This window comes from Thunnus thynnus, chromosome 14, assembly GCF_963924715.1.
Source record: "Thunnus thynnus chromosome 14, fThuThy2.1, whole genome shotgun sequence".
Taxonomy (NCBI): Eukaryota; Metazoa; Chordata; class Actinopteri; order Scombriformes; family Scombridae; genus Thunnus; species Thunnus thynnus.
In genome coordinates, this window is record NC_089530.1 from 14,895,394 (window position 1) to 14,922,852 (window position 27,459).

Consider the following 27,459-nt stretch of genomic DNA (forward strand, 5'->3'; position numbering starts at 1 on the left):
TACGCGGCTCTAGGAGCAAAATGGGAGGGACCTTGTGGTTTGTAGTGGAACTTTGGCTCAAACTTCTGCCATGGCTGCAACGGTGTGGACGGATCGAGGACGGAGGGCTGTGACTGCTGTGGGGACAGTGACCAGATCCAAATCTAGTTCCAGTCACACCGCATTCAAATCCCAGTATGACGCGCTAGTCATCGGTGGAGGTGAGATCAGTGGACTGCAGAAAAAACAAGTGCAGAAAACACAACAGCTATGCCATAACAACCCACGTCGTACTCTGCAATGTTAACAAAACTTCCCAGCTATTTTATATGTATTTTACAATCAAAGTGATTAGTAAGATTGTCTATCTTATTTCGATAAATTCCCTTTTATCAAGTGGCTCTTGATATGTATTTAAATGGTTTGCAAGATCACAGTTACCCATGAATTGATCAAATTTGGACTCATTCAACTTAAAAATGACTGCAGAGCAGCTTTCACAAGTTAATAGAGTTATTTCACTCATGATTGCATGCATGTTTTTTTTAATAAAACAATTGCAAGCAAGTCTTCTTTCTTAACAAAAATTTTACTGAAACTTGAATTTTAACAAATTGCAAATGAAGTTGAGCCTTAGGCTGCTCAGTAATTTGAGTTTCTGTTGGGAATTTACATTTCTAGAGAAACTGTCTGACACATTTTCTATTTCATTGCAGGACACAATGGACTGGTGGCAGTGAGTTCCTTTTTTTTCCCTACACATACACTGTGAGTCCATGGTTCAGCCACAGGGTGAAAGGCAGGAGCGGATCAGTGATTTTAGTGAACCGAGGCAAACTCAGTCATGGGGCCTCCTTTATGCCTTATTTTCATGCTTTCTCTAAGTAAGAATGTCGGTATTGGTGCTGGTAGAAGTAGCCTACCCAAAACTTTAAACTATTAATACCACACTGAACATAGTCTGTTAAAAGCAAAAGTCCTGCATTCAAAAATGCACTTAGGTAAAAGTGCAGGAGTATTATTAGCACAATGGACATAAATTTACTTAACGCCTGTTAAAGATGGAGCTCATTTTAACTGCTTCATATACTGCTTGATAATTTAATCGATAATAATGCATCATATTTTATTTGTTAATCAGATACTTTTTGTGTAATATCTTAATATGTAAAGTAACCAGTGACAAGCTGACAGATAAATGTAGTAGAATGACAAGTACAGTGTTTCCTCCTGAAATAGAAGGAACTGAATCCCTCCTAGTAGAAGTAGAGTAGAAGTAGCTGATACAGTTGCATAAAATGGAAATATTAAAGTAAAGTACACATACCTCATAACTGTAAGCATAATACTTGTGTAAATTTACTTGGTTACTTTTCAGCATATGGGAGTTGATGGTTCCCATAAGTGTAATCATTAACCAGTTTTTTCCTCTTCTTCTTTGATATGAACTGCTCACTGAACCAGCCAGTGCAAAGTAACTTAATTCATTTGCACAAGTATTTGCTACTTGTACTTGCACATTGACAGTTTTTTTAAATGTGCTTTTGGGGTTTTTTGTGAGTAATTTCAGGGTATAATGAGTTAGAATAGTAATATAATTTTATATGTTTCATATGGGCCTAGCTTGCCTAATGGTAAAGCGCTGGGTAAAGGTGATGTAGGCTGTATTCCAGAAAGCTGGTTTAGTGAAAACTCTGAGTTTGATAACCCTTAGATGAGGGAAACTCTGGGTTTTCAGTTCCAGAAAGAGAGCTTACTTAAACTTAAAGTTTGTTACTTAAGGCCTATCTTAAGTTACCACTTTTATGCGGTAGTCAGTCGTTTCTTTGAACATCAGGTTTTGCCCTCACATTCAAATATTACACAGCGTGAACCCTCAGCTCAGAATAAAACCTCTGCATGCTCTTCTTTTATAACATTGTGACTCTGTGCGCATTTATAAGGCAGCTGTCAGGTTGTTAGAGCAATTTCTGCACTGAAATGTTTGTTGCACATAATGTGTAATCTCAGTTAAAATTAAAAGAATCAGTATGAACCTTTAGACACATAAGATCAATGAATAATTATCTCTATCACTCATGAAGTGATTGGTCGTACCGATTGAACATTCCTATCATAGTTTTCATGTCATATCGGAGATTATGTTCATATTTCTGAGTGAGCAGGATTGTGGTGCACCTGTGGACTTTAAGGTTTTAATCAATGTAGTTTTAAAGTGAGTCTTTTAAATAGGATGTATATAGTGTTCACGTGTTTTAACAGCATTTCAGTGATGCTGTTTAAATTTACTACATTTGTTGAAATAGTGGAAATATAGTCACTGAATACTGTTGAGCCAACATCCAAATAGACGTCTAAACATTTACTCTCAGTTTGAATCTTCAACTGCTAATCACCAAAGTCATTATTACTGGCTCAGACTGAGCTTACAATCCTGTCTCTATGCAACATGTGTCTTATCTGTTTGATTTATATTTTTTTTAATCTTCAACTATATTTTTCATCTTCAGTTGCTGCCATGTCTTTTGTCTCCATCAGATTAAAGCTGAATAAATATATGTAAAAATGCAATGTAGGCTATAGCCCAATACACAGTCAGATTCCACCTCTTTATCATCCATTAAGTAAATTAAAGTCTGGTAAATGGTGAATTAATGGACAACATGGAATAAAACTTTATTGTGTGAACCTATTGACACTTTTCCCTGCTCTGACTCAGGTTCTGTTATCTTTTTTAAAGATAAATGGTCATCGTCCACATACACACACATTAATATATCTACCTCCACTGGATTAAAATGGAGGCTCTGCCCTTTATTTACTTGTTGCCATGGTGACTCGTAGTATCAAAGCTCCACTGATGATGTTTTTTTTTCATTCACCATGCACGCACTTAACTCAGAGTGAACATACTCAGAGTTGACTGAACTGACTGATCAGCTGGAACTGAAAACTCAGTTTTTCATCTCAAGGGTCATTAAACCAAAGTTCAAGGTTAGGCTCAGAGTTTGTTGAACCTGCTCTCTGGAATAGACACGTGGTGTTTGTGTGTGTGTGTGTGTGTGTGTGTGTGTGTGTATACAGGCTGCCTATCTTCAGAAGGGAGGAGTGAAGACAGCAGTGTTGGAGCGCAGACATTTGCTTGGAGGAGCAGCTGTGTCAGAGGAGCTCTTCCCTGGTATGGTGGCCTCTGGCTGGGAAATCTTGGCTCAACCCAAGTCTTAAAGGGGTGGCTCACCTAAATTAGATACATATTAGTATTAGTAATAGTATTTAGTATCAATATTATCTTGCCATGTAGTTACTGCAGTGAGAACCACTTTCTAACTACTAAATAGTCTCATTGAAAACATTTTACAGCATGTTCTTAGGATTACAAACACTGGAAAGATGTATTGTTGAATTTTCTAAACACATGTACACATGCAGTCTATCCCTGAAATGTTCAGCACGTCCCTATCAAATCACTCATGAAAGCATTGTTTTCTTGTCAATGCTTTCATGATTGAAAAGCAGTACCAGTTCTTTTGTTTACACACAAGTTCCTTTTTTCAAGAATGTCTGGACACTAGACAAAAAGAGCTCCTCGCCCATCATGTTCCTGAAAATAATAACAGACATCTTCCGCCATGTACGCCTACATCCGGCCTTGCCCAATCTTCTTCTTCTTCTGTTGAGTTTTATGGCAGTTGGCATCTTTAAGTGTTGTATTGCTGCCATCTGCTGGATCGTTCCTTTGCCCCATCTATTCTAGCATTGCCACGGCATGTACAAAAAGGCACAAGACGGAAATGTTCCTGAATGTAGCTGTATGTGGGAATAGTGAAAATCATTAGCGCTGCCTGAAAGATTTTACCAGTAATTTACCAGGAACTATGTGTGAAAGAAGCTTAAGTATAATTTTCCAGTGCTGTGAGCAACATAAACAAAATTCCTTTCACCTCTATCGTATTGAAGTGGAGGCAAATCTCAGAGATGGATATCTTAAAACTTGGCAACATACTGGTAAAACCAATTCTATCTGCATGACTAGATACCATAAAGGTAAGTGCAGAAATACGTGAAATACGTGGGTGAACTCACTCTTTAATGGTGGAGGAGATTTGATTTTGTATATCGGCTACAAGCAAAGAAGCTATAAGAGATTGAATGAACACCATCTGTGCAATCTGGCAGATAAACAGTTTTGTCATTTTTACATTTATTGCTTCACACACTGTTTTTTATATGTTGTGTCAAGCGATGTTGAAAAGCAATGTACATTATTTTATCCCTGTAAGAGTAATAACACTCTCATGTGCAGGTTTCCGCTTCTCCAGGTGTTCCTACTTGCTCAGTTTGTTAAGACCACATATATACGCAGACTTGGAGCTCAAGGTAAACACAGAAAAAAATAAGATCACACAGCAAAGTTGCATAAATTTATTAATTCAGCTGAATTTGTGATATTACTTTGTTGCTGCTCTTAATTTTTTTTAATGTTCACTGTAACTTTTCTTTATCGTTGTGCCTTTGCCCTCAGAAACATGGGCTGAAAGTGTATATGAGGGACCCCCATGCTTTCACCCCCATGTTGGAGGAGGGGGTAAAGGGTGCCCCACCAAGGTCTCTCACCCTGGGTTCAGATCTTGTTATGAACCAGAAGGAGATTGGTAAATTTTCACAGAAGGATGCAAAGGTGATTTAGACATGCTGTATATCACGTAGGAGTCTGCATTTTACACACCAGTGCTTATAGATTTATGCTCTTGTCAAAAAACACACTGCCTCTCCTTTATTTCTCCACCAGAGTAAAGTTATTCCACCCTTTTTCCTACTCTCACCTACATCTTGACACATTTTTTTGACATGTACCCAGGCTTTTCCAGGCTTTGTTGAACACCTTGACAAGCTAGCAGCAGCTATCCACCCTCTTCTGGATGCCCCTCCTGTAGACATTCCAGGTGTCACTGCTGGATCACTGAGGACGAGGCTGGCTGCAGCTAAAACACTTATGCCTATTGTCAAATGCGGTGTGTTGGAGGATGCATGTCTATGGAAATAACTTTAAACTCACTTTATATGTCTGATAAACAAATTATTCATCATGCACTCATTTTTTTTCTTGCTAGGTCTGAAATTGGGCAGAAACATTCCAGACTTATATGAGATTATAACTGCACCAATAATGAAGGTTTGTTATAGCTAACACATAGTTTGACATTACATACTGTTGTCTATTGATGGCATCATGACTAACTCATGTTTTGTAATTTTAGATCCTCAATCGGTGGTTTGAGTCAGAGCCACTGAGAGCAACGCTGGCTACTGACGCTGTGATTGGAGCCATGACCAGTCCCCATAATCCTGGTAGTGGGTGAGACTCGTTTTAGGGCATCCTGTGACAAACAAACAGTTGTAATAGATTATATTGCACAGAATTAAAGTGAAGTCTCTAAAAGTGTGATTTCATGGCCTCACTTTGAAGGTATGTGCTCTTGCACCATGTGATGGGAGAGTTGGAGAAGGAGAAGGGAGCATGGGGTTATGTGGAGGGAGGGATGGGAGGCGTGTCCCAGGCTATTGCCAGCGCTGCTCGATCCTATGGTGTAGACATTTTCACTGAGAAGGTAATGTGGTTTTGATTATATATGTTATGGCATGGATAAATGTAATCTGAACTGAAATAACATCATTCTATTTGCATCTTAGTCTTCATGCATATAAAATGTGTCTCATCGGCAGGATGTAGGACAGGTCCTGGTTGGCCCTGATGGTGCTACTGGGGGAGTGGTGCTTAAAGACGGCACTGAGATCCATAGTAAAGTTGTTCTTTCAAATGCAACCCCATACATCACCTTCAAGAATCTCATGCCACAGGTAATAAAAAAAAACCACATGTAAGGACTGCACTAGGCTTTGATTTATTCTAACTTCCTGTTTTCTTTGTAGGGTGCTCTTTCTCCAGAGTTCATCAAAGCTATTGATCAGATAGATTACACCTCACCTGTCACCAAGATCAACGGTAAAACTTTTCTGTATCTGTCATGCTAATCTCAAATCATGATTTTACGCAAAAGTTCTGTAGCTGTTAGTTGTTGTATGTAATTGTTTTGACTGTTAAAAATGACTGTTATAAATAAATGTATTATCTATTATCCTCCAAAGGTTCTGACTGTTAGATTAGAAGAAGCTGCCTCTTAGGCTACAAGCTGCGGGGCTCATTGTCTTAGCTCAGTGCAAGCATTGTTTCTCCACCCATACGCTAACCATGTGTAGATGCATTGTTTATCCATACTTACACTATTGTTCTGGTGTTGTCCTGTTGTTAAGGGAAGGTGTAAGACAATGGAGACTCAGCACTGAGGCACAAACAGATGTAGTCTATCAGGAAGGACCAGCTCTTAAGCCCTCCACTCCTGTGTACAGTATATTATTACAGTGTAGGATTAGGTCACTGCCTAAGCTCTTGGTAATGAAAACACGAGTTTCAAAGTTTGGGGTTTTATAAAACTGTGTAAAGTACACATTGCTAAGATGTTGAGAGTTCTTCAGCTTCCTGTGTGTTGCCATTTGTAGCTCCCTGCTTACTAATTACAGTAGAGCCTGAGCTGTAGGGCTTTATTACTCAGGAAGTCGTTGCTCCCCACAGATCTTTTTTGGCGTGTTGCTTCTTAGACTTTATGATAGTCTTCATGCTTTGGTAGAATTTATTTTCACATTCTTAGCTTTAAGGTAAAAGGGATTAAGCACAGCATACTGAATGAGAGTTGTCATAATTGTAATGTACATTTACATTTGGCAGGTGCTTTTTCTGACTAGGTACAATTGCAGTGACAAATAGTGAAAAATATGTTTTTTAATTTTTAGTAAGTAAGAAATGACTGGAAGTTGACAAATGCATAAGAAATACCATAGACAACAAGAAAATAGTGCAACAATCATTGACATGCTAAAACATTTACACAAAACAAGGGTGTTGAATGTCTGATTTCATTTATCATTTTCTTTGTTTTGTTCTAAACAGTGGCAGTGGACAAGCTACCAAACTTCCTAGCATCTCCCACACCAGATGATAAACCAGGACCCCACCATCAGTGCTCCATTCATCTCAACTGTGAAAGTGTGGACGTACTGGAGACTGCTTACAAAGAGGCCATGAATGGACGTCCCTCAGCAAGGTGCACATATCCACACACCTCTACATACGTGAGCACTTAAAACATATAAAATGTAACTGCTCATATAAAATTCAACCATATACATTTACTTTTATGACAAATGGCAGACATGACCATGACCATGAAAGAAATACTACAGTAAGTAAACATATGTTATGGATAAACATGTTTCAAATAATGTAATCTAATCATACTTTCCCTACTGTAGCGAATACAGTAAGTTTTGGGTGCTTGTTATTATAGTTAGAGATAAGCCTCACAGCAGCAAAAAGATACCACTTATCGCAGTTAATAAAACAAAACTTTGAGTGCTTAGCTCAAAATGTCTTTCCTTACAACATGTATGTATTAAAACTATAAGATAAGAGTGCTTTGTACTGTATGTGTGTAGATATTTCCTCCACAGCCTGGGTTGTACACATGTCATTATCTCATAGATAACACTAAGCCTCGAATAAGTAATAAATCCTCCTGAACAAGAGGTCATCTTTTGCTGAAAATGTTCATACTTCAGTTAATATAGTTTGCTTGCTGGCAGCTGACCATGTAACCTTTACCCAAAAGTTGTATCAGAAGTCACTTGATGAATCTTGAATTTTCAACAGCTGGAGTTTCAACCCTCTGAAACTTAGATTCTCTCACTGTGAGTTTTTGTCAACAACTCACCCACCCTTCACTCCCCACCATCTTGTCTCATCTTATCTTCTATTCCTGCAGGCCCATGCTGGAGATGACCATTCCTTCCGCGTTGGATCCTACTCTGGCTCCCCCTGGCTGCCATGTGGTGTCACTGTTCACCCAATTCACCCCGTACCACATCGAAGGCAGGGAGTGGACAGACCAGGACAGAGAGGCCTTCGCAGACACTGGTTAGAAGAACAAAGTGGTCCAGGACTACTAATAGGACAAAATGTTCCAAAAGTGTACATTACCTCTACACATATTTTTAGGATATTTATTTCACCCATTAATTTAAAACTCCTCAACTTATAGTGTGGTAAATATCTTAAAACTGATGGTTGAGCTCTAATCCATATTTTTTTATGTTGACTGGTGAAATTCAGACAAATTCAAGTATTTTCTTCTTCCAAAAACACAGAGAAAGAGCTTTTAAATGTGAACTGATAAACTTGTTTCAGTAATAAAGCACCTGTATGTGTTTGTCTGCCTCTTTAGCTTTTGACTGGGTGGAGCAATACGCCCCTGGGTTCAAAAAGTCAGTGGTGGGAAGGGACATCCTGACTCCACCTGACCTGGAGAGGATCTTTGGGCTCACTGGAGGGGTACACACTGTAGACATTGTGGAACTGAACAGCTATTTGAATGTTGATTTACAGCTGATTTGTTTGACACAATCAAATGTTCACTGGATGAGGAAGTAATTTGCGTCCTCGACAATGTTCTTTCATTCGCTATCCACTTAGGGACAGACCTGTTCTATAAGCAATTAATGGTTACAGGGAGTTTTACCACAACAAGTGAGTCAGAATCAAAGTTCACATCAGCAAGTGACACTATTCACTGTATGGTATTTGCTAATGTTTTGTTGGTTATGACTTTATGAGGATGGCATCATTAAACAAATGGCAGGCAGCTTTTTTTTTACAAAAAGTACTTATATCATGAAACTAAAAGAAACATTTGGGTCTGTCATCTTTACAGAATATCTTCCATGGATCGATGTCATTGGACCAACTCTACCTAGCACGACCTTTGCCCTCACTCTCAAACTACCGGTCACCAATTAAAGGGCTGTATCTATGTGGCAGTGGCGGTCATCCAGGTTTGCTTTTAATTCTTGTGTATAGTGTACTGTAGTATGAGTATAATCATGTATGTTATGTTGTTTTGTGTTGGAAGAACACAAGGAACCTTTGGACCTTTGGATGAGATCTTATCCTGGCTTCTGATGATGATTAAGAAATTAAGTCACCTAGTGATGTCAAGTGGCTGAGTGAACAGTTTATGATTTCCCTAAACAGAAAGAGACCAATTCATTTGTATATTTGTTTCTTTAGGTGGTGGTGTGATGGGGTCTCCCGGCTGGAACGCAGCACTTACTGTAATGGCTGACCTGAAACGTCGCTGAAATCTTAGAGCCCTCCTTTGTCTGATTTGTTTGAATTTGACTATTTGTAGCGATAACATTCAACACTCACTTAAGCTATCTGATCTATCTGATGCACCATGTCATGTTGTGCATCCTGTATGTAAGGGTGTCTGATTAATTAATAACAGAGTTGACATTGGATGGTAGAGACGATGAGAGATTGAATAATAATCTTTACAGGCCATCCGTACCAAAATCTAACTAGTGAAAAAGAGGACATCATTCCTAATATTAAACATTAGCACAATATTGCTGCACAAAAACCAGGTGTGACAACACTTATGAAGTCATCTAGCAGAAAATCAGTGATACCAACACAACATAGATGCATTTTTAAAATAACATGTCGCTATGAAATTAACAGCCATAACTGATAGTGTAATGATGGAATTGATGCACAGTGCAACTTTTTACAACTTTGTATGAATAAATTCAAATGCATTCAAGCAAATGTGTCGCATCTCCTTTAAACCATGCAAAGTGATTGTGGTACCAGTGCTTTTATGTGTGTCATTCTCTACTGAGACTGATGTGACATTTTAGGTGATTGAAATGTAATTTATATAAAGCATGAGTCTGCAGAGCAGTATTGCCAGTTCACATATTCTAAGTATAAACATAAAACAACACAAGACAGTTGCTTAAATGATGGGTTCACAATTTTTCAAGTCTAGTATGTGTTATTTCCTAATTTCTTATGCCTAAAAAGTGTAGAAAATGGCTATTATTCCCTTCAAACTTTGCTTTTGTGACCAGGACAGTGATATTGTGAAATTTACCTATTTCCAATAGGGAAATGGGCAAATTTGCACATATTCATTCACATAAACAACAACATATGAATTATGAGATATGATGATGGGAGACTGAATTTGGGGGCTGATTCGTGGTAGTGATTTACAGTATAATTGTATGTCTTGAAAACTACACCTAAATCTTTTGTGGTCACTTTTATATGAGCTTAGTATAAATACATGTTACTTTTGATTTATATGTTGTTTTTTATGACTTTATGTGAATGAAAATGTGCAAATTTGTTCATTTCCCCATTGGAAATAGGTAAATTTCAAAATATCAATTCCCAGGTCACAAAAGCAAAGTTTGAATCGAATAATAGCATTTTCTATACTTTTTAGGTATAAGCAATTAGGAAATAACACTTGACTACCCAGGAACAAAAATTACATAGTGTGATCCCGTGGTTCACCCCAAACTGACACAAATCAGACCACAGATCGCCCTCTGACAAGATTTTTTTTTTCTTTTAGATGTTTATTACAGGAAGTGTATGAAATCTATACCAAAATAGTCATACAGTCTGTCATTGTGTTACTTATGGATGGAATTACATTGAAAATAAATTATTCCCCTTTTTGCCGGGAACCCCCTCAAGGACCCATGGGGGTTCCCGGACCCCACTTTAAAACCCCTGATGTAATCTATAATGGTGTCCTGTGCCTTTAAGACGCAGTCGATAACGGTGTCCTGTGCCTTTAAGACGTTGTTCAGGGTGTACCCAGCGTCGCGTTTGACGCTCAGGAAGTGGACTAAACCACCTAAGATTCCCGCAGATTCGATAACGATAGTCCCGATGTTACAAACGTGTCCACACTAACCTAAATATTTGCTTAAATATTTTTGGTGGGATATTGAAGACGATAATGCTGGATGGTTGCGCTCATGAAATTCACCAGAGACATATGCAGGCTGTTGGGTCTCGGGAGCGGTAAGAAACGTCCCACTTTTCAAAACTTTCTAAACTCAACCATAAGTTAAATCGATAATGAGCCGCGTGTGACAATGAAACTGTGGTTAATAATCTCACTCGTGGTTTGTTAGACGTTTGTTTGTGCGATTATATCGCAAATGTCATTTGTCGTCAAATTGTGTTCTTGGGCAGACAATGAAAGTTCCCCTCTTGCCAGTTACACCCTTGCTTGCACCACTTCCAAGTTTGCGCAGTCGGTGCCATAAAGTTGGTGTATTAACGTATCTGAAAGACACTTTCACATACTTTTAATTCATGAAACAAGTAATAACAGCGCAGACAAGCCAGAGTATGCCTTATGCAGAAAGATATGTTCACAAAAATCCAAAACTTACACAGTTTATAGAGAGTGTGAAGTACATTCCCTGGTACATGTTGGTATGATAGCAATGCCTCAAATAGGTGACAAAAGCTCTGTAGCCCAGAATCTGCTAAGTGGTACAGCTCAGGCTATTTGAGCATTAAGTATGTGTCTTTAAAAAGAAGTCATGTGCCCACACTTTTGTTCCTCTTCGTTTTTTTCCATGTAAGCGTGTTTCCTTGTAGTGCAAACTGTAGAGCAGGTCGGTTTACTAACTTAAAACCACATCAGAGGCGGATGAGCATCCTATTAGGCGTCAACACATCTGATGGGGAATTTAAGGTGTATCTGAATGAGTCTTTTCGATTAATCTGTTTACAATCTTCTAGATTCAAATATCAGAGAACAGTGAAAATCACAATTTCCAAGGGCCCTATGTGTTTTGTTTTGTCTGACCAACAATCCAAAGCCCAAAAAGGATTTTTACATTTACTATGTGCAAATTCTTACATTTGAGAGCCTTAAGTTATTTCCTGTTGATCACTAAACGATTAATCAGCTAATAATTGCACCTATAATCTAAACCTACAACTGCTTCTGTTTTCTTTTAATGTCAGATTTTCAGATTATTACACATTAATGTGGTTAGGCTAAACCACATCAGAGAATAGACTGAATACTTTTCTCTTGCTTTGTGGGGTTTTTTAGTAACAAACTGCTGTCATGTCACAAATTGGCCATGCCATGTTTACTATAATTGCCACTTCCCTTTTTTTTAAATAAAGAATGAACTACATCCACAGCCGTTGTACCTTGCAGCCATGCACTTGTTGTAGGAAGACTGGTGATTCATCGAGTATCAGTTCACAAAATGACTTAAAAAAAAATCAAACCACTGACTAGACTTTGTAGTGATTGTTTTAATGACAAGGTTATGTTCTCTTTTTCTGTTTTGGTCATGCCGTGTTGATGATCAGCAAAGAAAAAGAGCTGCAAAGCTGATTTCATGGTTTAAGTTCCAGTCCATGATGATCCACTGTTGTATTTTGCATTCCTGTGGAAAGAGCTCACCTTTCAGCTCAACGCTAATTTAGGCAGTCTCCTTCAAGGAGAGAAACAGAGACTCTTTTGTTGCTTTTGCCCACGGATCTTAGATCATTTATTTGTTAAGAGAACATTCCTTTATAGTAAAGATTTAACAAAAAGCCAGATTCAGCAAATGGGATGGAGCTGCACTTTAGTAGTGGTGGTGTCTTGATATCTGAGTAGTGAGCCAAACACAGACAGCTGAAATTCCTTCCACTTTCTATGCATGTTTGAAGAGACAAACTCCTCGCGATGGTAGGTTGGTAGATTCTTAACCAAAGCCAGCTAGTAATAGATCCACAGATACAAAGAAATATATTGGCATGCACATGGATCAAGGATTAGATACTTTTGTTGTAATTATAGAGAGCCCTAGAGAATAAATGGAGAGAGAATGAGGAAGCTCGGTCGCTGCTTGTCATCTCATTTTGCCACAAGAAATGTATTATGCAAGACAGCATTTAGAGAGCAAAACTGCAATGAACAGTAGGAGAGCTGCAATCAATCCCATGCCTCGCGAGTCACAACATGAGTCACAGACCAAGTATGAATTTGTCACTACTCAGGAAACCTTTGCTGAACAAATTGAAATCTGACACCACACCAGCTCCCGCATGGTCCAGTGTTTTGCTTCCTTTTTGTCTTGTCATTTGTCTGCTGCCATTGGGCCTAAGTCAACTACAGCGTTCTGGTTTGATCTGATCTACGCCCCCCCCCCCTCCTCCAACATACACACACATGCACACGGACACAAACCACATTCAGGGCAGTGGTTGTTTTGTTTCTATTTCGTTTTTTTTTACCAAGTTTCTAAAAAAAGGTATCATTTTTTCAAAAAGCAATAGCCGAAAGCAGCTGTTTGTTGCATGTAAGGCTTTTGGTAGTGAAAAAATGAAGAGTAAACATTCCTTCTAAAACCTAAGAGAAACAACTTGAATTAATCTCAGTGATTTTTCTGTTCGGTCCACGTTTTTGTCCCATGTTGAGCTTTCCTGGCTCTTTTTAAGGAGAAACCATTACATCATCTTTCCTGTCTCCACCCATTGCCATTAAGACTTATGCTTTTTGTTATCAGAGGTCATAGTGGTTAGACTTGAATGTGAATGGGGAAAGAAGGAACATGTTTGTTTGTTATCCAGATAACCAATATTTCCTTTGTTTGTGTGGGCAGGTACTTAAAAAACTCCTGGTTCTCTCACAGATGTACAGTCACTTTCCTCTGATACACAGCGACATTTTTTAATTACATAATTGTTATTATTAAGGCCAATTCTGAACTGTTGGTACCTCCTCTTTTCTTTTTATGAAGGATACTTGCTGCCGGTGATTTCTCTTCACAATTGACAACCAGTTAGAGATTTGCATCGGACACAGAAGCAAAGAAATGGGTCCAGTTATGCCATCAAATCAAATGTTTATACTTCTCATCTCATATTTCATAGGCACCAAGCATTATGCAATTTGTGTTGGAGAGTTATTCCCCCTCCGTGCGCGGGGTAGTGAAATTTAATTTGATAAAGATGTGCTGGTCAAGATATGTTACAAAGCCAAACATGAACAGCTACACATTACAGATGGATAGAGCTGTTTCAACTGACAACATATCTGCTCCCAAAATGTAAAAAAATGAAGACTGCAGAAGCCGGTGTAATCAGGTGTACTTCCCAACAGGCCCCCCTGTTCAGCAGCAGGAGGAACAGATGGACTGTGGTGCCGCAACCCCTGAACCAAGTGATGATGCCACTTTGTTACAGGTAAACAATTGAGGTCGGGCTGACAGGGCATTGTCAGGACTGTAAGGGTGAAGGTACAAAGTGTCATGTGCAATTCTGAGTGTGTGTGTGTGTGTGTGTTCAGGATGCATTAAATGGAGAGGAGGATTTGAGTGAGGAGGAGAAGGTCAGACGGAGGGCAGAGCGACGCAGAGCCAAGAGGAAGGTAAGCACACAAACACTGCACCCCTTAAAGATCCTTCTTGTTGCACCTTTTAATAAGTAGAGTTTATTATGCTACGTATGATGGGTGCAGTCATTCATTTTCTCATGTCTAAAGTACCGAATCTGTTTCAGCGCCGTAGGAAACGTAAGAAGCAGGAACAGGTTAAGCAAAACGAGAGTGCTGAACAGGTAACAGTCACATTTCCTTCTGGGAGCGTCCTACATTTGCTTTTGCTTTGAGTAGCTGGATATTTATGTGGTCTTTCACATTAGGATGATGAAGACGAAGACGGAGGCGCGGAGTCTGAATTGGATGAGAGCGAGTCAGAAGCAGAGGTTAACGCTGAAGAGGAGAAACAAGTACAGAAAGAGGAGAAAAAGGAGGCAAAATCAGTCGCCTCACAGAAGTACGATACCGCTCCTCTCATGGCTCCCTCAGGAATCAAAGGGCATCAGAAGACCCAAGCCAGGTCCGCTGAAGAGGTGAGGACGAAAATAAATTAAATCCTCTTTCGCTTGCTTTTTCAGTCATTACGCCTGAGATACACTACCTGGGTGAGCAGCACGTGTGCGTCGTGGAACCTCTTGCTTTATATTTTGGCGTCCATGTTAACAGGTCAGAGCAGCCACACAGCCTGCGTGAGACGCACAGCTGCAGCGGCACGTCATCTAGAGATTCAAAGTCTCGCCTACTTTTTTCTGTGTGACCTGCGCGGTTTTTAACAAAAATAGACGGTGAAACTGATCTGTTTATAACCATGTTGACATCAAACCAGCAACATTACATCTTTCACTATAGTTTCAATGTCTATATCTGTAAAATATGTCACAGACATGAAAACAATATAATGTGTCAGCACTGCGGGTCAGCCTGCGTGGTGCGCGCAGAGAACCTCTCTGGCAGGGAACTCCAGCGCAAAGAGTCGCTGACACACTGAGCTTCTTTTCTCGACTTCTGTTCACTTTCTGTGATATTAGTTCAAACTGCGACTCCTGCCTGTTTTACGTGCTTCCAGACGGAGATTTGGTGTTGTTATTTTCCTTATTTATTGTCAGTTTCCCCCGACAGTCAGTTTGGAGGTTTGTTTGTAGAGTGTGTTTGGCTCATTTGGGGAACTTTGTCATCTGGAGGGAATTTTTTCACTTGGAGTGATAACAGCGGCAGAATAATCAATATAATCAAAAAAAAACAAAACAAAAAAAAACAAACCTCGTCCTGTGTGAGTAGTGCATGTAGCCGACAAAGAAGTAGCCCCAACCAGACCCTACCGTGCCCGTCAGAAAGAAAGTCGCTCTCTCCTCACATATTTATTTTGTTTTTCACAATTGAGCACACGCTTCTTAACCTTTTTCTGTCTAAGCTAAATATAAATAAAATTTATAATGAAATGATATGAAACATTCTATTATCGATAACCATGATCAAAGTCAAACTCTATGTAGAAAGATAGATGGCAGTAGCAGCGCCACAGCAGCAACACTGTCTGTGTGGACACCACATGCATGCGAGCCGCAGCAGTTCAGTGATGCACATGCGCTTCTCAGGTAGAGGTAGGCAGTGTGTCCCAGGCATTAGCCATCCACACTCATGAGCATGCAGGTTTTAATTCTGGCCAAACACGACAGTAGAAGATGTCACCAATAAATTACCCCACCTCTTGTTCAAATCTGTCAGTCAGCTGCTGTAGTATTGGTTTGAAATCAAAGCCTTAATACTTGTAGGCTTTAATGGCACATGACTGAACAATCACCAATGTCTGTCTTCCTGTTTTCCACAGGAGCCAGAGTGGGATGTGAGCAGTGCCTTCTTTGCTAATGCTGCTAGCCATATCAAACCCAAAGGATCATGTCGCAAGTCCAAAGAAAACAAGGAGAACGAGGACAGGAGAGAGGTGAATAGATAATGATAGACGCTGTGAGATCAGAGCTCATGTCATAACTATCCACTGTCCACAACAGTGTGTTCCTCTAATAGGTCCAAAGTCTGATGTGTGGAAAATACACTTTGGACTGCAAAAGCTTTAAAAGCTGTGTGAGTGTGTGTGTGTGTGTGTGTGTGTGTGTGTGTGTGTGTGTGTGTGTGTGTGTGTGTGTGTGTTGACCTACTCTACCTCAGCTGTAGAATGAATCATCACCTTTGTCATGTAATGCATTACATTAGGCATTCGTCAATAACAAAACAAAACCTCAACAAAAGGCAGTTTTTATTGTTTTTGTAGTTTTGAAAAAGTATATAATATATATACACACTTTTGTCAGCAGTAAATTTATTTACGCACATTGTATGTGTTTGATTTGAAAAGGCAAACCCAATTAGAACGTTGTCTACTGAAAATGTTGAGAAGTAGATCATTGAATACATTTTCACAGCTGTGAATATGAACTGATGAAAATAATAATTTTCTTACAGACAAACGGAACTGACACCATGACTAAGAAAAGCGCATCACTGACAGGTAAAGAATGATATCTGTGTAATAGGGAATTTAACTTCTTTTACTAGGTTATTCATTGACAGAGACACAAAGCCCTAAAGGAAATTATTGATTACCCATTCCTTTGTACAAACATGTCAGCGTGCGGCACTGCGGTCAGGTGAGCCCTTGGGCTACCGACTCACCAGAGAATTATTTACAAGGCTTTTTTTTTTCTCTTGTAGAAAAAGGGATAAAGCTTGTGCAAGAGGGGCAGTACTCGCAAGCTGTCAGTATGTTTACAGAAGCCATCAAATGTGATCCAAAGGATTACAGGTACATCATCTGTGATCATGACTTGTTTATTACAAAGGGGATAGAGACATTTTAGACACATGTAACATCATTATTTTTCACTTTTCAAAAACAACTTCCTGTAGGTTCTTTGGGAATCGTTCTTATTGCTATTACTGCTTGGAGCAGTACCCTCAGGCCCTGGCAGATGCTGAACGCTCCATTCAGCTGGCACCAGACTGGCCCAAAGGACACTTCCGCAAGGGCAGTGCTCTAATGGGCATGAAGGTGGGAACAGGCCACTGTGGCCCTAGTATTATTAGAACGGAAGAAATATCTACTGAATAGCTTCTCACAGGCCTTTACTGTGTGATAAGACTCACTGACGGTTTTGTGTCTGATTATCTGCGTTGTAGCGGTACAGTGAGGCAGAGAAGGCTATGGAGCAGGTGCTAAAACTGGACAAAGACTGTGAGGAGGCCGTCAACGACCTGTTAAACTGCAAAGTGCTGCAGTTAATGGTAAATACACTTGTAAACAAAGTGTCTTTCTCATAAGCCTGCGAGTGAAAATAATCTGTCAAACCTCAACTGTCTGTTCTTGACTCTTGACTCTTATAGCTTAATTCCTTTGACTGTATGTTGTTATATTTGTGTTTTATATTTTTTTTTTCTCTGCCCCCTTTCATCAGGAGCTTGGTTTTGATGAAGTGCAAAGTGTCCTTTTGCTGGAGAAATTCTCAACTGTGCAGGCTGTTTTGGCATCTTGTTCAGATGCTGCCAGGGGTAAGATCACATGCAGATATTCAATATTATATTTTACAAGGGCCTTCATTTTCTCTTTTGTGACAGTGGAAAGCAATGATATAGAGAATATGCCATATGTTAAAATCATTCAGCTTGGAAGATTTTATTCTATATATTCAGTTATTGAAGATTTTTTTGTTTTGCAGCTGGGAGCCAAGATCAGTCAGTTGTGCAGCCAGGGTAGGTCACTATTTGTTTGTCTTATCAAAGCTTGGGGTCCAGAAGGGGTGGTGGTTAAAATGTTTTTTTTTTCATCTGAGTTTACATATTTATCTTTACAGGTTGTCTTTAGTGTTCTTCAGAGAAATATGAACAAATGATATATCTGAACTGTGTTTTTATTGCTTTCAGTCATGTTTTTTCTCTGTCTTTCCTTCAGAAGCCCTTGCCCATCTCTCTGGGTGGGAAATGTGACAACTGAGCTAACTGAGAAACACCTATGGGACCTTTTTAAAATGTATGACCCTAGTCCAGCCAAATATTTGATCTACAAATTTATGAGTTGAAATCAGTCCATATAAGCACAATGTTCTTGTTCCTAATTCAATAACTGGACTGACATTTTAAACACTTGCACAAAAACATGGACATTAATATTTAACCAAGATGGTTGTTGACTTGTCTGTTAAGTTGTTGACTTTGCATTGTAGGTATGGTGAGATAGAGAGTATCCGTGTGCTGCATGAGAGATTCTGTGCCTTTGTCAATTTCAAGAATGCAAACATGGCAGCTCGTGCAATGGAGAAACTAAATGTGAGTACTTGTTGGTTCCCCTCTTTGTCAAAGCTGTTTTAAATAACAGTATTCTGGACTCATGGTTGCAAATATGCTTCCCCCCCCTACAGGGTTATTGCATTGAGAACACACGTTTAGTGGTGCGCTATCCTGACCGTCGCACTCAGAGGGTCATCCCTTTCCCACTTAAAACCTGTCTTCCTGTCACACAGCAGGCAGGAGCAGCTGCTGGGTAAGAAGCACTCCTGCCTCACTGTATAGACTGTCCAGTTCACTGAAATCACAGCTTCTGCTGTGTCTTTGTCTTTTAATTTATGTCATCCTTCTCTGTGCTCAGACCTCGAAGGCGTGGCCCAGTGAACGGAGATGAGTGTTACTTCTGGAGAACCACCGGCTGCCATTTTGGGGACAAGTGTCGCTACAAACACATTCCTGAACAGAAAGGCAAGGACAGGAAACCCTGGCAGCCTTAAACTCAGTTTGCTTCAGTAGTGTGCAGGAAACTAGGATGCACAGAGAGCGGAAGGAACCGGTACTAAATGGACCAGGTTCTCTGGGCTAAAAATACTCACTATGGCAAAATGGACCAGAATATTCAAAGGATCAGAGCCAGCACTCTAAGGCTCTAAAGCAGGGATAGTCAAACATGTGCCACAAAGGACTGGGAGTGTGATGGTTTTCACAATACTGGATGATATTGATTATCAGTTCACCATTTAGCAGATTGGAGCAAAGAAAACACCCGGTGTAGTTTTTGTTTGGAATGAAAACCTTCATATTCGCAGCCGCTCTTGGCATATGGTGATCTATCCCCGCTGTAAGGGATACAACATAACGTCACAGGCCTACTACAGAAAGAGGAAGTTGAATTGTTGAATATACTAAAAAAAAAAAAGGAAAAAAAAAAAAGATTGCCTCCGTTCTGTACAGCGGTGATGAAATGATAAAGGACTCTAATCCTTTAGAAATGCCAATATACAGCAGTGTTTCTCCCTGTTTATAATGTACAGTAACTTGGCCGATACTTTCACTTGTAGTTTGTGCATCCACCACTTCTCGCATCAGTCTATGGTTTAGACTGATGTTTCCATTCATAGTCTCTGTTTCTGTGCCAAAAATAGTAGATTTTCCACCAGACCAAAGACTTACCAACAGATTATTTTGACATTTGACATTTTAGTACTTCCCCTACCTAGATATGTTTTTTCTCTTTTAGCCAATAAGCTACAGAGGCCCAGTGAGGAGCCTTTGGACTGTGCTATGTAGCCTTTTACAGTTTAGATGATTATACATGAATAAGTGGATGTATGTGCCACAAATTGGACTTGAAGGATGGAAAAATTGTATGTTTGATTATGTTGGATTAGGTCCATATTTCACATTATTTACTTATTGGCTGCCCTTTTGTTAAAAAGCTTGTGGGATGTAGAAGAAATAATAGAAACACCTGACGATATCATGCAATCCAGTAGAATAAATACTACCTTTATGAAGGCTGTAGTGTTCAGGTTTTGTCGGGACTGTGTCAGAGAGGTATTGTTTTAACTCTATGGTAAATTTAAGGCCATAGATTTTGGCTTTGTTTTATTGGATTGCATGATGTGTCAGGTTTATCAAGTTCTTCAGTCTTCATTCCCTGTTTTGTGGCCTGTAGATGAGCTGAGGCATATATCTGTGCACCCAATGCAAATGAATGGCCTTCATAAGTTTTTATCATAGCTTTAGAATAATAGTCCATGTAATTTCTTGGTACATTTGCATAGTAAACATCACAGTGCTTTCTGTCTATGCAAAAGAAATGTAGCGACTTGATTGTCTGTTCTGTTTTAGACATTCACACCTACCACGTATGGCAAATGCAAGTCTGCCCGAGGTTATAGGTTGTTGTTGTCTATGACCGACATGCCGGTCACATTGATAAACTAATTCAAACTACAAGACAGTGCCTTACAAAAAAATCATGCTCAGTCATGTGCGCACACACAAAGTCACGTGTGTAAGGTGATGCTCTTACAGAACTCTTGAAAAGCAGTGTTTTTGACCCTAGGGCCTCCATTTCAGTATTTCAGTGAACCAAAGAATGCTTCATCTGATGGCTCTGAAGTAAAAACAGCCTTGTTATTTCATGAGTTACAACACTAGACATGTATTAAAACTCATTGGCATGGGTATGTATCATCCACTAGACAAGAATTACAGTAATGACATCTGGTTTAAGTCTACACTACATTCATTAGTGTACTATGCTCAGCATAGTGACAGTATTTATTTTCCTATTTATACCTATGATTTTTTTCAACATTTTTTTTACAAAAAAAAACAAACCTTGGGAGCTGAATTCTGCTTTTTAATTTACTGGCCGCCTTCTCTTCTCACTTTAGGGTAGGTTAAAGAAATGTATTTTCTACAAATACAGTTTTCCCCAGTTTATGTCTGGCCGTAGAAGGCAAGAAAGTGTTTGCTATTTGTAGTAATTGGTGTGAACACTGTCTCACACCTTACTTCTGCTTTTCATGTATTACTTTCTGTCTTGTGGCTTAAACTTGTGAGAAAGGAATTAGACACCAAACTTCAAGACTGCACTTGTTGAACAAACTTGCTTGTTCCTTTATGTAATTGGTGCTGTTAACTGCTGTGGTCACACATTGCATTTAATTTTGTAGTCATCAATGGAATTCATGGGTTGTTACCATAGCATCTTTTAATTTAATCTAATACATATTTCCACATTGGACAAGAGGTTTCCCTGGGTTTGTTAGTAATTTGCTGTGTTTTTAATTTTCTTACCCCTATTCAAACTGCTATTTCAGGAAAATGCATTTTTAATTATGTTGTATACATTAATAACCTGAGCACTGCAATCTTGTTAATCTTCCAAATATTTTGTATTATCATACTGCACTGCAAAAGAGTCTTTTATATTTAATAAATGTATTTGAACCACCTATTTCTCAGTCTCTATGTGAGTAATGTCAAGAACTGGGGCGGGGGATATTTGGTATGCAGTTTTAATGCTGATAACTTGTAAAAAAAAAAAAAAAAAAGTTTCTGGCTGTTGTGTGTGTGGTTTTCCTGCCTTCCACAAGGTGGCAGTGTTGTACATGCAAAGCTGGCATTGAAACATATCACTAACTCAACCAGCCTATACTATGCATATTTAATCCTGTATTTTTTGATCTCCTGGATGCAAGATGATACTTTAAGTAATTCCTGATGCTTATAACCCAAAAGACTTAAATCAAAGCAGACCAGCCTGGTGTGGTGGACATATGGTAACCCTGTCATCACTAGTAGGATACACTTGTGTGGCCAGCATGAAAGATGATGTAGGGAATCTGTAACCATCCAGATCAGTGGGAAATAAAGACAAGATTAACAGTACTGAGCGTGTGTGAGAAAAACACGCATTATGCCAGAAATGGCATTTAAAAGGGGAATAGAGGCCTGATTTCACCTGTGAACACACACATATCAATCCATGCAAATAGATACTGCAAAATTAACAGGGCACTCGTTACACATGAAGTTCATCACAAGGAGTACTTCGACTCGGCATGTGAAAACAGTAAAGCCCTCCAAAGTTTGAAAAAATAAACCAATGCTTCCACTGGCTGTGTGTGTGTGTGTGTGTGTGAGGGGGGGGAACATACATCTCAGCCTCTCGCAATACTTTTTAAAATTCCCAAAATAAAATTGGATGTATATCCTTCGAAGTTATTGATTTTAGGGTGCATGAATATCTGCTAAGGAATTTCTATCATTATATATCAGATTCAAATGAGTGTGGGAAGGTGTTCACTGCTAACAATCTAAATTTTAACCCTGTTTTATATGATTTTTACCTGATAGTCAGATTTTAGCCCACCTTGGGTGTAAGCCAACGATAGCCTTTGATACTATATCTAATGAAGTCAACCTCTCACTCGGAAAGGTCTTTGCTGCCCGTACAGCATAACCTCTATACAGTATGTGCTTACATACTCCTATAGCCTGTATGAAAGTTAAAGCATTATGAAAGCCCGGAGAGAAGGCAGTGGGGGTGAGCATAAGGAGGTGCTGTCGTTTGAAAAGGCACTTGTTTATTGTTGGAGAGCAAGTATTTATTTCATGCCTCCACAGATTGTGGGTAAGGGCAGAGCCGGCTCAGTCAGCCTAATTAGAGAGGTGGAGAGAAAGAGTGCTCTGCCACAGAGAGCTGCTTCGCTCGGAGACTCAGTCCTGTGAACCCTGAGAGAGCCCTGAGACACACTCTCACTAGCACACACACCCACTGAGCTGTTAAGTATTGGCTCACAGGCAGGAACACCTGTCTAGTCTAGTTTAATTAGTCTGATGTGCAACAGTGCAGCATCAGTTACAATGGAGTGATGTCACACACAGAACTAATAGGTATATTTTTACCCTTAGCACCCCCCATTTTACTTTTGCTGTTTTTTCTTACCTCTCTCTTTCCTCTCCCTGTCGGCCTCGGATATCCTCTGATTTGGCCCGCTAATAGGGGGTCTGCTCTTCCTGTTCGGGTTTACCAGTCAGGGAGGGACCACTATCCTGCCACCCAGTCACACCATCACTGGCACACACAAACATCTCAATTACAGCTTCAAAGTTTTACACGTGTGCACGCAAATAGACACATACTGTATGTAACGTATGATTTTTTTTTTCACCCTGTTTGGTAATCTGCATATGAGTAAGTGTTTTTACGGTTGTGGTTGATGTTGCAGTTCGAACCTCCCCTGTCATGATTGTAATTTTTCACGTCTATGAATAAACCTTGCTGCCTCAAAAAAGGTGCCCACTGAGGTTTCACTTGAAAACTGAAAATACAGTTTATCAACACAACACCCTGAGGCCAAACTTTTCCATGTAGCTAATTTAGTCTCAAATCCTCCCAAAATTACTCAAAAAATAAACATCTTTCAAACATGTAGAAAGACCTTAGTAGTCATTTGGATGAATCCTAAATCGGATCAGGACCGAGCACTGAGGTGACCTTTGCTAGAAAGCCATAAACAGGACTTTTCCTTCATTTTTTATCTGGATCTACCGATGAGTCAAATTCTTTATACTTTCTATACAATGATGATAGGTTTGAAGGTAGTAACATACTCCTGTGCAGGGGTGGTATGGTATATTCTCATCAGTCACGTTCACCATGGCTACGGTGAGGCTGGGCCTATTTTAGTGTTGGTGGTTTGCGGCCATCTCAACAAGGAAATATCTACCCTGTGGTATAAGGAGCTTCTTTAAGACACTTGGAACTTGATGTTTGAAACTATTCTGGAACCAAGACCTTCCTGTTGGTTACATTTACACACGTTGCCCCTACTGTTGTGCAATGCTCTGAGTGTACAGTTGTGTAAAGCATGATCAGCCAACCAGAGAGGAGAGTTGGTAAGACGTCCAATCACATGATATAATAATGCAAATGAGTTTTGTAATGTACGAACTCAATTTTTTTTGCTGAAACTGGTCAGTCTAGTATTGCCATAGACTTATTTGTTAAATATCTGACACCAGATTGACCGTCTGATTAATTTCTCTGTGACAAACAATAATCCCATGTTTTATCAAAGAGCTCATTCAGCCCTGTTTAAAAGTATTCACCCACAATCATACACATGTCAGCACAGACAGAAACACAGGCTCAGTCAAAATGATAAGTGGCAGAGGAAACCCACTGCTTATAGATATTTTTAGATTTTGAACATTGTTGGATCATTATCGTGACAATTAGATTGCAATCTAATAAACCAGCTTTACATTTTACTATTTTAATTAGTCAATTCTTAGTCATATATGAGAGAAAGAGACCTAAAGGGAAAGAGAGCACAGCAGGAGGGAGGGAGGTAGGGAGGGATATAGGGAGAAGGAGGGAAGAAGGGAGGATTGACTAGGGAGAACATTTAGTAGACACACTCCTTCACTCAGTCACTCTCTCCTAGTCAGTGACGTCCACGACTGCAAGCATTTGCTGCCTGCCAGGTGAGTGAACTTTCACCCTAACTTCTCCTTTTACATTTTTTTTCTTGATAAAAGATTTTGTTCTATCTTTTCTAAAATGCTTAGTTAATATTGTTCTTATTATATTATTTTAATAGATGCAGCTATGTACAAGTGTAACAGGTGTTTCAAGGGCTGAGATGGATCGGTTAATCTTTTCTCTAACTTGAAAAAAGTCAATTAGAAATAATATTGCCAATATTTAAACATTTAGAGGAAATATTTTAAATAATGAATAAATAATTTTTAAATAATTTTTAATTTATTTCAAACTGGTTAGTGTAGTGTCTGGATTACACTGTAACAACAAATACATATGGCTTTGTATGATATATGAGTTGGGCTCTGTTTTTCTCAATATGATTTACTGAGGTTCAGTCTGAATAGTCTCTTTGCTTGTCGTTGGTTTGTTCCTTTATAATTTCATCATACTACTAAGATTTTGTGCATTTTGCGGCCAGCGTTGTGCTGTGGCCTGCGGTAATTTAATATTTCAGTCAGTGTCTGTCTCCACCACTGCGTTCTTGTTTGGTTCTTGTTAACTTCCAGTTAGAACCTGCCTTGTGTTTCTGTCTGGTTTGTTAGCCTTGGGGGGTGTTTGTTCACGTGAATTGCAATACAAAAGTGCACTGCTGCATCTCTAATTATATGCCTATGTTTGACATGAGTGAAGAGCGTTCATTTTATGCATTCTCTTGCATCACTGCAAGATTACTGCATTGGCTGAAATCAAATGTGGGTGTAGAAAAGCGGTCATGCTTTATCTCTGACTGTTAACAGATAAACTGCCACTGTATCAGCACATCAGTCATCTTTGATAAGAGTGAGGATGCTGGTGGCTGTCAGTGAGTTGACAATCTGAACTATTTTGTCCAGACGATGTCACCGTTGGTCTGTTAAATATCCAGGCCTCTCTCTCCCTGCGGGCTGGCTCCTTAACTTGAAGAGAATTACTCAGTCTTAATGCGCAGTGGTTTGTCTCAGGATGAATCTAAAATTGATAGATGTTTCCCATCACAGGCAAATGAGCCTGTAGTTTAACTGAATTTTTAACTGAATACCTAATTGACAAGCCAGTTAAAGACTTCACTTGTCAATTGAACACGAAATGAATTAAAACAATTAGAACACGGGTTGATTTAATAAAAGTGGTACAAATTAAATCAAACAGTTTTTCAACCTTTCCCTTCAGACCCCCTCCTCTCTGTCACGATGACCCGCACCTTCTGCTTGAGCTGCTGCCTCCTGCTGCTGCTGCTGTCTCTCTCCTGTCCCGCTCGTGCTGAACCTCGGCGGACGACGTCTTCTCAGCGCAGGGCGGCTCGCGCACCGGCCGCCAAGGTGCGTCTGGCGGGCAACTTTGCACGAGAGCCGAACGAGGGGCGCGTGGAGGTCCTGCACAACAACACCTGGGGGACTGTCTGTGATGATGAAGTGGACATCAAACTCGCCAACGTGGTGTGTCGAGAGCTGGGTTTCCAGGGTGGTATAACGTGGGCGCACAGCGCCAAGTATGGAGAAGGAACGGGTGAGACTACTTTCGGTGCCAAATTCAATTCAGCCACTTTTCTGGTAGTCAGAAACTGTACTGAGGAAGGTCAAATGACACTGGTAGGCCAAAGCCAAACTGGCTGAATGTGAGTGTTAACAAAATGATAGGTTTTCACTGCAGACATTTTGACATGTGGTAGCAGGAAAACCACAAGTTTAACAAGGGCTGCACTCCATTTAGTTTACTAGTTTCAGGGTCCCACCACTGTGCAAGGCTTACAGATAGCCTATTCTATAGTATTTGTTAGCTACACCTGCGCTTTTCATGCTATTACAAGAAATATCTGTCCTGAAAAAGGTCCATTAGACTCACATAGTCAGTTTATTAGATTTAATATCCCTATGATAGGCAGCCATATCTGACCAGTTTATACAAACCTGTCTTTTCCAAGACTTCATGCTACACTGTCCTTTCCCAGCAACACACTAAGTGCATAACTTCATGAACAGACCACCAATTAAGACATCCAAAATAACTAGCATCATGAAGTGACAAAGATAACTTGTTTTGGGATTGGAGCCTACATCTCGTTAAGGTCGCCCGGCAGGCTGGCAGAGCAAATATATGGGCTGAAAAGGGGCATTTGTTTTAGAATAATGACAGCATAAGCTTGCCAGAGTTGTGCAACACTCGCTGTGGTTCATAAACATTCTTTACTGCTGCTTTTAAATCCAAATTAAAGAGAAGGTTGAGTGGATTCAAGGAGCAGGATCTACTGTACCCTGCCTTGTAAAATACTGTGTATCTACTGCTAAACACACCGCTAAGGTGCACCCTTAAATCAGTCTGCCAGTAAAAGTCAACTGTTAGGTGTTTAAGAACTGATTTGGCCCTCATGTAGATGCAATGCCTAGTCTGTCTATTGAAAAATCAATGAAAATCCCAATGAATGTAGTAATGAATTGTTTATCCTTTCACAAGGCCCAATATGGATGGACAATGTACGCTGTGACGGCTCTGAGAACTCCTTGAAGGACTGCAAGCACAATGGCTGGGGTGTGAATGACTGTAAACACTCTGAAGACCTGGGAGTGGTGTGCACCCCTCAGCAAAGGCTGGATCAGACACACAGCAGAGGCCAAACCAACGCCATCAGGCCCAATGTTAGCCCTGCACAACAGTGGCAAGGCCTCATGGCTACCCGCAGGCATCCAGGATACGGCAATTATGGAAATGGACATCCATATGAGGTGCCCAGGTTACAGCGACATCACCATTTCCAGGTACAGCAGCATTCTTCTGATAAACACCACCTGACAGGTAGCTGAATTTGTGAGCTATTCTTTTATAACAGCAGATGTGACATTCTCTTCC

At 39.8% G+C, this 27,459-nt stretch overlaps 3 protein-coding genes and 1 long non-coding RNA gene across 5 annotated transcripts in view; 3 read left to right on the top strand and 1 right to left on the bottom strand.

The window, feature by feature from the left end:
- Positions 1-9,700, top strand: pyroxd2 (pyridine nucleotide-disulphide oxidoreductase domain 2). The gene is made up of 16 exons (XM_067610096.1): positions 1-200; positions 696-715; positions 3,064-3,157; positions 4,283-4,356; positions 4,502-4,657; positions 4,838-4,991; positions 5,091-5,152; positions 5,238-5,335; positions 5,447-5,588; positions 5,704-5,838; positions 5,911-5,983; positions 6,986-7,139; positions 7,857-8,008; positions 8,316-8,422; positions 8,802-8,922; positions 9,158-9,700. The coding sequence occupies exons 1-16, from the start codon at positions 71-73 to the stop codon at positions 9,226-9,228; spliced, it is 1,743 nt and encodes a 580-aa protein (XP_067466197.1). The 5' UTR covers positions 1-70; the 3' UTR covers positions 9,229-9,700.
- Positions 3,138-25,906, bottom strand: LOC137197032 (uncharacterized). The gene is made up of 3 exons (XR_010931342.1): positions 25,817-25,906; positions 23,032-23,160; positions 3,138-3,217 (listed from the first exon to the last, which is right to left on the bottom strand). It is a non-coding gene; the product is annotated as an uncharacterized lncRNA (long non-coding RNA).
- zgc:123010 (uncharacterized protein LOC641500 homolog) lies at positions 10,772-21,537 on the top strand. 2 transcript variants are annotated; one of them, XM_067610092.1, is made up of 16 exons: positions 10,772-10,975; positions 14,076-14,158; positions 14,262-14,342; positions 14,474-14,530; positions 14,615-14,824; positions 16,120-16,233; positions 16,752-16,797; positions 17,001-17,091; positions 17,196-17,337; positions 17,466-17,570; positions 17,741-17,834; positions 18,002-18,035; positions 18,235-18,312; positions 18,506-18,608; positions 18,701-18,822; positions 18,928-21,537. In XM_067610092.1, the coding sequence occupies exons 1-16, from the start codon at positions 10,918-10,920 to the stop codon at positions 19,061-19,063; spliced, it is 1,554 nt and encodes a 517-aa protein (XP_067466193.1). In that variant the 5' UTR covers positions 10,772-10,917; the 3' UTR covers positions 19,064-21,537. The 2 variants fall into 2 exon arrangements, with proteins under 2 accessions (XP_067466193.1, XP_067466194.1); XM_067610093.1 differs by having other exon boundaries at positions 18,238-18,312.
- loxl4 (lysyl oxidase-like 4) overlaps positions 24,499-27,459 on the top strand; it is a 23,208-nt gene continuing 20,247 nt past the window's right edge. The window contains exons 1-3 of the mRNA XM_067610095.1: positions 24,499-24,575; positions 25,786-26,121; positions 27,067-27,368. Of these exons, the coding sequence (XP_067466196.1) occupies positions 25,806-26,121; positions 27,067-27,368 (618 nt within the window). The 5' untranslated portion in view covers positions 24,499-24,575; positions 25,786-25,805. The remainder of the gene's footprint in view (positions 24,576-25,785; positions 26,122-27,066; positions 27,369-27,459) is intronic.